Raw genomic sequence first — 11,569 nt, 5'->3', positions numbered from 1 at the left:
ATTTTTAGGGGGGAGCCCGAGAATTGATAAGGTGGGCCCGGGCCCACCCGGGCCTACCCCTGGCGCCGCCACTGGTATAGTACATGAATATTTGATAACAACAATGACCTAATTAAAAAAAGAAATAAACGAATAATTAAATATTACAATTAATACAAAAAATTATAAAAACTACATTTTTCCAGTATTAATAATTATTCCAAACAGATTGCATTTTTTTCAATTCGATTTTTCCCAACTGTTCTAAACGTGCCTTCCTCACAAATCAAGTATTTAAATAGGTGGGTAGTTGTGAAAATGATTACCCCATAGGTAGTAGGTACCTATCTAATTTAGAAGAAAAGTGTTTTACTTATTTCTATTTTGCTTTGACACATTTTTCAAATGGAATAAGTAGAGAATACCTACTGGCTACTATAATTAAATTAAAAACTATAAATACACACACCTTTATACAACAAAAATGTATTTGTTGTTAGCTGCTGTCCTTTAAATACATAATAATTAATGACTTATAAATAAATTAACTTTTTATAATATTAATACCTACCCTTCAAAGTTTAAATAATTAAAAATACAAAATCAAACTATACAAACTTATTTTTCATTATTATTTATTATACCTACCTACATGTTTCTCATAAACTAGTAACATGTAGGTACCTACTTACCTATACATAATATATTATATTGTATAATTAAAATCGTTTATTTTCACTCATTAAATATAATTTTATATAAATATTTAAAGGAGTTCCCAACAGTTATAATAATTTAACAAAGGGTTACTGAGTACCTCCTTCATGACAGTGCCGGTGCCCAGTGGCATATGTCAGTCACGTGTCAATCATGTATTGCTAAAGTATATACCTACGCTCCAACTAGATAAATATTATATTATATGCATAAGTTATACTTACATATTTTTATAATTGTTTTGTAACTCAAGACTGAAGTCCTCAAGGAATAAGTTTAGAATACCATCTACCCATAATGTAAATTGTAAAGAATAAAAATGGTTTCAGTGGTTTGTTATTTTTAGACTATGAGCTTTACTAAGAATTGTATTTTGAGTGTTAGATATTGTGTAAAGACATCAAATATAAAGACACGCCAACACTCTTTTGAATTTGACTAAAATTGAATTAATTTGTAATTGATAGGTCACTGACCTAAGAATACTAAAATTCATAATAATTAATAATATTTAAAATTAAAAACACTGTTTATATCGAAATCAATTGCTCATATATCATAGGTATATTTCAGTTGTAATAATTAATAATTTATGCGTATTAGGAAATATCTTTAATAAATATAAAAGTACCTGCATTTACTAGAATTCCTTATTAAAAATTAAAACCTACTCACACTATTACTGGCGCGGTTGTTGTAGATAATATAAATTTATTTTTTACAATGTATTTTATTTCTGTACAATCCAGTATATAAGAAATCAATTTTCTATAAAACTCAAACTCAAATATTCTATAAATACATTGATACCTGTCTTTGCCAAAAGCCATCGATTTTAAATTATAAAATCACGTTAAATCACGATATCATCTAAACTGGTAAACAAAAGTGAAAATAGTGTAATATTGTGCTAGGTACATACCTACTTATACAGTAAACTAGAAAATAATTTAGCATTTAAACAGTTAATGATTTTATATTTCTTTATTCATATACTTTGACAAACCAGATTTAATCTCTACAAAATGACTAATACCTGCTTACCTTTAATATCAAGTAGCACCAGCTACTTTATGCTTACTTATAATAAGTCGCTACTCGTTTTAACTTTCATTATAAATAACTAAGTCATAATTTATAGATAATAATTACATATTATAACCGCATAAAGGTATTAAATATTAATGTCTTAAGTATATTAATAGGCTTTAAGCCTTTAACCTATTTGCTATTACATATTAGACATAGGTAAAATATATAATATTAAATATTTTGTGACTATGTAGATACCTACTAATATATTATAACTCGAAAAAAGAAAGTAAATGTAACCCAATCCATAGTAAAAAAGTAACGCGTATTCAGTTCGATCGGCCTGGCTGCAAATTGCAATTATCACGGTTCGGCTTCAGTTTAATATTGATCGGTCTGACCAACTATCTTCCGATAGATATTGCATAATAATATGCATTCATATATCCAACAGTTAAATATGATTATATAATTTCCGGTTAATCTAGACAATTTGTCATACTTTTATTCGTCACTTCATCAGCATACATACCTACCTGTAATTAACAAGTAAACCTATACCTATAGGTACCTACGAACTGCCTTATACTATATACATACAACTACTAACTAGGTAGGTACTATTTGTATAGTTCTGGATTTGTCCTCAATGAGTTTAAAACCCTTTCTAGGATCCTAAACTAACTAGGATATTAATAATGACAAAATAACTTTTTGGATACATTATACTATAATTAGGTACAAATCTAACGTTTAAAGGGGCGATTGTAAACTCCGCCAGAATACCGGTCAGATAAAAAGGTAGGTAATGAAAAGGTCTAATGTAAGCTCCGCCAGTTTTATTTTCTTACCTGGAGTGGGTAAATGGAAACTCCGCCAGTATTAAGGCCTTCCTTATGTAAAACTAAATGATATTTCTCTACTAAGTAAATTCAAAATGAAAATAAAATTATTGTGTTAGAGAAAACTATAATTAATATTAAATAGTTATAATAATGGATTTATATTAGACTTAATGGTTTGTAAATTGTATATCATAATTTTAGTTCAAAATATTATAAGTTATAACATATATAATGTCATAATAATATAATATACCTATACATATAGTTATTACAATTGTCTATCATTATTTTTTAACATAAGTAATACTCATTGCAGTTTGTATGATTTATTTGTTCGAACAATTATTATTTTTATTTTTAAGTTTTTATATTTTTTTGGCATATAATTATTGTTATAAAATTATGTTAGAACCTGTTTTATTTTCCTGGCGGAGTTAACACTAAAAAATGGTTCTCGTGGCGGAGTTTACATGCGCCCGTTTAAAGAACGCTGCTCTAGAGTCTACCTAAATACCTAGTAGCCAGTAGATACGTTGTTTTATACTTCTATCAATTCTATATTTCTGTAAAAAAAACTTACGAGGAACCTTGTATTAAATGTTTAAGCTATTTTACACAAAAATAACATTTTTGCATTGTACTTAATTACTTATTTAAAAAAGTCAAAATTTAAAATTTAAAAGTATAAATAGTACAAAGAAAGCCAAAATATTTAGGGAAATTATAACAAAACTTGAAATTCTAATATAAATAGAGTTACACCAATAACCAATTTTACATAAATATTCCCGTTTTTCATTAATTTTTTTTTGTTTTTCCTGGTACCTTTAAAAACTACTGGGAATTATTTACTTTTGATCCCCCAAAGTACTAACTAGATTCACTTTCCTATCAAAAAAGATGCTGTTGAAAAAAATCTAAGCAATTTTACTGTCCTAAAAGGTGATTATAGGACAAAAAAAAAAAAAATAATACACACATCATTGTAAAACCAATACATTCATTGCTCCGCTCAGTCCAATACAATTATACAAATTTATAGACCCAAGTCATTAGGTACTTATGAATCATGGTATCAACGGAAATTAATAATATTTATATTTATATAGTTATACCTTATACATAAGAATAATACAAATATACAATTATTGATTCATATGCTAGCAACTAGCCACAAATTAGCAAATTCTCACACAGACATACAAATACAAGATTATTTTCTACAGAACTAAACTTTTTCATTGATAACAATCGCAGATACAATTTCAAAACATTAAATCAATAAATATTCAATTAATTGTTTTTATTTAATAATTTGTGAAATAAAAATAAGCCGTGTTATTTTTGTAATTTAATCAGTTCTCATAAATAATCGGGTTTAAAATACTATGAATCTTACAAAATTTAACATATTATATAGTACAATAATTATTGGAATTAAGCCAAATCACATAGAAAAAAATTAAACATACAATAAAAATTTAATAATATTGAATTATTATTCATGTTATAAATATTCATGTATTAATATTAATAATTAGTAGTTTGCAATTTATTGCTAATTGAAAATATAATCAAAATTTTTAAACATATTCCAAATCAGGTTTTACAGCAGAAAAATTCAATTCCATTTCAGTAAAAACTTCAAAGTCACAATAATTGAACCATACTTTTTCATTTAAAAATCTGGAACGAAGACAATGGCACTGGATGAAATCCAACAGGTTTTGACATTTACCACGATTGTAAGGGCTCTTATATCCCTTTCCATGTGGAATAAAGTGCTCGTAACGTGCAGCATTAATACGTTCATTAGTAGTCATACCGAGCCAGACAATTTGGTAGGTCTGACATCCTAACAGCATTGATACCCAAATTGAATGTAAAATAGCATTGATCATAATCCAACAGACCCAAGAATCTAATATGAAAACTTCCCAAATGACATAAAATGTATTATAATGAAAAGTTTGCTCATTAAATTGATTTGCCATATTTAGATATTTTATGCTTCCAAAAATAATAAAACCGCACGCTACAAGTAGTGATATAAGATATCCAATAAAGTGACGATGATTTGAAATACCAATGCAATTGTTCACCCAAGGACAATGATGATCAAACTTTGCTATACATCTGTAAACATAAACACAATAAAAATAAACAATCTGTTCATACAATAATTAATTTACTATTCTTACCTATTACAAATACTACAATGTTTTGATCTGATTGGCTTTTTAATCAAACATGTACTACAAAACACATCCGGACTAAATCCAGAGCTTTCAGCCAGTTCAATGATAGCCGTATATTGATCATTTTTAGTATTTGGCACATATCCTGGATTGCCATTCCAACTGTACATAAAATTGTACCACAACAATGACGTAGTAACAAAAAAACCAACTGAACACCAGAAACTTATGATGGGTAATATCCAAAATATCCAAGTGACATACATCCAAAATTTTGTTGCAAGATAAACAGACACAGGCAGTGTTTCAGATACTGATGCATATGTTCGGTTTAGCTTATACATAATGAGATAGCCAATAATCAAACAACACAATTTTGCTACATATATCATGTGAGAGTCCAATACATATCCAATCACATAAAATGCTACAGAAACGATTATAGTAGATATAGTTTGTTCATTTAATTTTAATAATAAAATATTCTTTGGTTTCATTTTATCATCCACAGTTTTAAGTGTATTCATCCCTATCCACATCTCTGATCTTGACTCGTGAATTAAATTTAAAGCTGTACATCCTATTGAATTTCTAATTGTCAATGGTGATCCTCTCATGACTAGAATACTGATGGCTGTGGGATTCCGACTAATCAGTGCCCAATGAAGTGGAGTATTCCTATGTACATCATCTTGTATGGACATAGAAGCACCAAGGGTTATTAAAAGTTTAGTTGGATCAAGTCCTAATGACTTATACGAACTCCACATGAGAGCAGTCATTCCATTTTTATCTCGCAAATTGACATCTACACCTTTGGCAATCAAATAAGCTACAATTGCTGTAAAACCTAAGTTTGCAGCAATATGCAAACAAGCGCGTCCTTCAACGTCATAAAAACATGGATCTGCTCCTTTGCTCATCAATAATACTACTACGGATAAATGGCCTTGCCTAGTCGCCCAATGTAATGGAGTTGCTCGTAAATCACCTCCAACAGGGTCCACAGCTGCACCTTTTGAAATGTAGTATTTAATTAAATCAATTTTATTGTTAATTGCGGCCCAATGTAGGAGATAAATATTTTGAGGATCTGGTTTGTTTATATCATAACCACTTTCAATTATTTCTTTACACCGGTTCAACAGTCCGTGCTGAGTAGCTCTGACGATATCAAAGTTTTTTGCTTCGTCGTCTGGAATATTTGGTTTTCGAGTATTTGGTGTCTTTTTGGTGAATACTGGTACAGCGTCTACGGTACTTTGGGCCGATGATATGGCACCACAGCCATCCTGTATAAGACTGAAGTGGCCACATGACGAATGCATCATTCTGTAAAAATGCTGTAAAATTGTCAAGGAACAATGAAAACTTGTGCAGACCAGACGGTAGGAATATCTACGATTCGATTTTCATGTACACTTACCTAGCGGTCTATATCATCGGTACATATTGATGAGCGAGTTCCAAGTATTCGGAACGTCGGGTGCCAACCCCGAGTTATAGTATTATGTATTCATTCTCTCGAGTAGGTACGCATTGATTGACTGATTTTCGTACACACGTGAAGTATTAACGGATTACAACGGCGGACGACGAGATCCACTGTTAATAATTAATAAACAACCGGACGAATAACTTCCAATCGGTAACTTCGCAAGTAAGCAGTCGGTAGTTATCCAAACGGACTCTACTGACCGAGAGCCGAGAGGTTTTTGAACGAAACACAGGCTGCGAGACGAGACTGATAGTGATTTGTTGTTGTGTTGATAAGGCGGACTGCAGTGCACTGTCTAGTACCGCGGTTGATATTAAGAGGGCGTGCGTGCATACATTCTGCCGTCTATATCGATCGTGACGTCGTAGCTCTGACCCAATTTCGGAATCGCGGCATTTTTCGTATCCACCACAAACGCAAGCCACCCCTTATACCACCCTATATATCACTTGACAAACGTTGTCGCACACATGGGAACCATGCACGTGTAGTAGTGTAGTAGTAATGTTGCCGCAACTACCGACCATCTCTACCGGGGTGATTACTATTAGGGCCGTTAAGTCGTACTGAGCCTATCGGTTTGATTTTAAATACAATCCATATTATATTATTATGACTTAATGTACCTACTGAAATTTTTTATACAGAGTACAACTGTGTTTTGACGCATACCAATCCGATAATTTAAAAATTATATTTTGACTGGGATGAGTACAATATTATGTTTGCACCCATGGGCATGCTTATGGGGAGGTGGGGTGGTCATCCAATCATACCGCCGATAAATATAAAAAGTTACGGCACTGCAGAGTAGTAGTATTATAGAAATAGAATAGTGGTAATAAATAATACTAATAAATAATAATATTAGTAGTTAGAAGTTACTAGTTATAGTACCAGATAGTAAATGATACCTATACGAAAAAAAAATGTTGTATTTTTTTATTTACTAAAAAATACTTTTTTTGAACTCAAAAAATAGTTTTTATTTGTGATCAAACAAATGTTTCTATTACAAATTTCTATTACACGTTAATTTCCAAACATTCCAAAACTGACGAATATTATTGCGGGGGAAAAAATATTAAATAGTTTAATAGTACCTATTCGAATACTCGAAAAAATATTCAAATATGTATACAGAATAATATATTTTTTTAAATGTGTTCGAATGCGTACTCGGAATACTTTAATACTCATTTATTCAAATTTCAAATACATATTCTGAATACAAAATAAAAGTATTCTTTACAAGACTTCTTTTAGAAGTTATAATAGTAGTTTAAATACCTACCTACTGCAATTAATTCATGTAGGCAATTTAGTATACATTTTTATAACTATAGGCTATAGCACATATTATAATCATTTGAAACAGTTTATTAATACAAATTTGATTATCTCAGATCTATAATTTAGTGAGAGGTTATAACTTTAAATACTAAAATGCTTACTTAAATCTCAATATTTGTAATGTATCAAATTTTACAACAATAGCTTTGCTTGATGGAGGTGATATAACCAATATTGTACTAGAGTATAATACTTGAAATTCATATTATATTGTTCGGAAAAAAAAAGTCTATGTAGTATTAGTGCCTATTTGGGCTTAAGACTTTAAGAGTAGTGTATGAGTCGTAAACTTTCAGTACTATCATAATACGTTATGCATCTATTAAATACTCCATAGTCCATACGTAATTTACACTAATAAATAATAATAATAATTAAATAAGCTATATGGACTGAAGATCAGTGTTGGGAATCATCTAGATAATTTTATCTAGATAAAAATAATTATCTCATCTAGATAAATGTAATGGTTATCAGTGGTAATTTATCTAGATAAATAATATAATAATAAGAATATTTTTAAATACTGAAATAGAAAATAATTTACGAAAACCGAGTAGTGATTCCAAATTCCAATATTATTTTAGTTAAATAATCAAATCTAATCACTTGCATACATTGATTGAAAATGTTGCTTTACGATATAAAATCTGAATCATAGATTATCTACCTAGGTTTTTTAATCTCTAGATAAAACCAGTATTGCAATCATGCATCAAGGTATTGTATATACATATTGTATTGCATAAGCAAAATCTTAGACTATCATCGTTACCTATGTCAATATAAAAAGACGAGCAAGATACAAAATAGTGGAGTTGGCCAGTGAGAACTCGTCTGCTCATTTCGTCATTCGCTCAGCTATAGGTGCAGATTATAGACTTTTACTGTTTTGTTGTTGATATTAGTTTAGAAAAGCAACCATAAATCATTTTAAAAACGTTTCCGACCGGATTCCGTTTAATATCACGTTTACTTATATTACTTCAAAATTGTTCAACGTTTGTCAGTAGTTTTTGAGCAACTATAATGAAAAATTTGAAAAATGACTTATCAGTTATAGTTATCATCAATGTCCAGACATTATGATGAATATTATCCAGACTTGATTTCCAATTTATATAACTGTACGTCTATGCTGCATGAAACTTTTTGAGTACCTATACTTCTTCTACACGAAATAAATAATAAAAATATGATAAAAAAAAAATCATTATCTTAATCATTACATTTTTTCTTCACTCTTGAATTAAATTACCTATTTAACATTGATATGATAGTATATTATATTATTATTGTTTATTACCTATGTTCTAAATACAACTAAAATGTAGTGTTTGTAGTCAATGGTAACTGGGGAATGGGGATGGTTATCTATGCACTAGTGTCAATGTATCATTGAGTATATATTGTATTCAATGCTATAGCATGTAGACTGTTTTGGTTTATGGGGTTAGGAGATTGGAGGAACAGAGTCGGGCAACATTTGTTAGGTGGAATTTTCGCAAATATTATAATGTATATATTAAAGTCTTACTGGTTGTACTGTCCCAAAATAGGAGTCACAACGATACATAAAGCAATACAATTAGTAGTTACTAGAGGTAAGGTAGGTATAACTGTTTAACCTGTAGCACGCTCCTTCCTACATAGATAATATATAATGTATATATCAACCACCACTCCTGCGGCCTGCATAATGACCTACATGTAGCTATATTACCTTATAAACTGCAGGGAATTATATTGTGACTTAGTGATCAGTAATAATTGATACTAGTAGGTGTAATAAACTTTTTTTATAGTAGGTAAAATATTATAAATACTGCATTATAAAGTGGTTAAGGACTAAAGTAGACCTCGTTTCACTTGAGTTAAATATAGCAAATTAACTGGTATTCATGAAATTACTATAGGCATTTATTATATTATATTACGTATGAGTACGGGTAATGGGTAGGTACCCTACCTTTACTTGAGCAGTTTACATTATAATATCTACTATGTAATATTATACAATATAGTATATACCAAATTTATATAAAAAACTGAATAGTAGATACCCAGGTATAATGCATAATACTATAAAAGTATACCATACTTATAGAAATGGTATGTAATTATAAATATGGTAGCCCGGGTAAGGTATTAACGTGATAGTACGAATACTGATAAAACCTATAATATGATTTACCGGTTAGGTTAGGTTCAAATTGAATTTCGGACGTTTACAGATTGATTTCGGTAAAACCTAGGAACACAAATAGTTTAATCAAACCCCGATTGATTTTTGTAGTTTTGACTTTTACAAACGAGATTTGACAAATCTTAGGATAAACAATCAGTGTTGGTGAAAATCCGAAGATTTGTACCAATAATGTGATAGTTCTCTTGATTTATACTCGTATATAATTAAAATACTATATATTATTAATTATATGTGAACCTAAACCAAATTAATTACTATATTTAATAATTATTATAATATTATTCCATATATTATTGTTATTAGTAAATACCAATGTACATTAGAACGGTGTGAATAAAAATTATAGGGTTCTGGCAAAAGTGAATCGAAAAAAAAACTAAAATAGTGGACAATTTTAAATTGTCTATAAATAGCTTAAAATGAGCCAAAATATTTTAGAGTATGTCTAGAGTATGCAAATATAAATATTTCGAAAAAAAATTAAGCAACTATGAGTTTGAATTACAACAAAATCGATTTTATCGAAAAACAGTGTTGCGTTAAAATATTCCTGTTTTCCGTAGTTTTTTAATAGATTTTAACCTGAGTTGAATTAAAGTTATCAAACTATTTAATAAATCCTGCACAAACAAATACCTATCATTTTCCCGATTATTTAGTGAGAAATGTTCTGTGAATTTTGACAACCTCTTCCCACAACCCAAAATACAAGCTAGATCCAATTTGATACTAGAAACCTCAAACCACTCTCAAAGTTTATGATTGAAGCATTGTTACTCTACCAAAAGTTGATGATATGCAGAAAAAAGAACACACATCGATGAGTAACTATTACATTCATCATATAGAGTCTAAAATTACATTAAGGCATTAAGCATATTATTAAACTTTTGATATAACTGTTATTAGGTATACTTTAGGTAGGTATACTTCATATAATTTTTAACTAGTATAAAGTCGTAACTGTTTAGTTTCAGCAATATAGGTATATTAAAATATTATATTGATTAAATATTTATTTTTAAGTTTTTTTTTTTTGAAATTCTGTATAATAATATCTTGTTTTAATTTTTATACTTATTAAAATCTTAAGTACGCATAGTTAATTATATTATCCTTCCATATATTTAATTAGTCCACAAATAGATAGAAATACATTCTGATGGATATTTGTAAATCAAAGGATTTGAATAGTTTTAATACTTGAAGTATTAGTCTGTATACACAATATATTAATATGTGTAATGTACTGAATACATTTCTATTCACCCTCGGAGTTAAAATCAAAATGTTTATCCACTACAATTTGATACTATGTATTATGAATCACTACTATTACAACACATATTTTTGGAAGCTGTGCTGCAGGTAGTAACCGTTTAGTAGCATGGCCTTATTTAACTATATACAATAAAATAAAATACAGTACACACTTGTACAGTTATTTCACACTTTTATAGACTTTGTTTATGTATAAATGAAAGTATGAAAGTACGAAAAAAAAATATAAGTATACATAGTATACTGAATAAGTGAATAGTAAATAATAATATTTAAGCATCGTAGTATTTACATAAAATAATAAAATGTTAATAACACATTTTATAGTAAAACGTTATATTGATCTCATCAGTACCTACCTAACTATATACCTCTACGGCTCTACCAGTCTACCCCTCAGGTGTGCTCGGCAAATACACGACTGACGACAACCCACACACACACACACACACACACA

The 11,569-nt window shown here is 29.3% G+C and overlaps 2 protein-coding genes across 4 annotated transcripts in view; one reads left to right on the top strand and one right to left on the bottom strand.

Moving 5' to 3' along the window:
- LOC132941316 (rho GTPase-activating protein 100F-like) overlaps nt 1-11,569 on the top strand; it is a 33,949-nt gene that overhangs the window by 12,663 nt on the left and 9,717 nt on the right. The window lies entirely within an intron of this gene.
- On the bottom strand, nt 3,554-6,537 carry LOC132941696 (palmitoyltransferase Hip14). Of its 2 annotated transcripts, none has more exons than XM_061009848.1 (3): nt 6,198-6,537; nt 4,775-6,103; nt 3,554-4,709 (listed from the first exon to the last, which is right to left on the bottom strand). In XM_061009848.1, exons 2-3 carry the CDS (start codon nt 6,100-6,102, stop codon nt 4,157-4,159), a joined length of 1,881 nt encoding a protein of 626 aa, XP_060865831.1. In that variant the 5' UTR covers nt 6,103; nt 6,198-6,537; the 3' UTR covers nt 3,554-4,156. The 2 variants fall into 2 exon arrangements, with proteins under 2 accessions (XP_060865831.1, XP_060865830.1); XM_061009847.1 differs by having other exon boundaries at nt 4,775-6,114; nt 6,198-6,536.

The sequence above is a fragment of the Metopolophium dirhodum genome, chromosome 3 (genome assembly GCF_019925205.1).
Source record: "Metopolophium dirhodum isolate CAU chromosome 3, ASM1992520v1, whole genome shotgun sequence".
Taxonomy (NCBI): domain Eukaryota; kingdom Metazoa; phylum Arthropoda; class Insecta; order Hemiptera; family Aphididae; genus Metopolophium; species Metopolophium dirhodum.
The sequence above is the reverse complement of the archived record's forward strand: the minus strand, read 5'-3'. Positions and strand labels throughout refer to the sequence as shown.

Coding starts and splice junctions, on each gene's coding strand:
- LOC132941696 (XM_061009848.1), bottom strand. CDS start 6,102: ATGATGCATTCGTCATGTGGCCACTTCAGTCTTATACAGGATGGCTGT. Junction 4,710..4,774: donor CATTGTAGTATTTGTAATAG/GTAAGAATAGTA, acceptor TTATGTTTACAG/ATGTATAGCAAAGTTTGATC.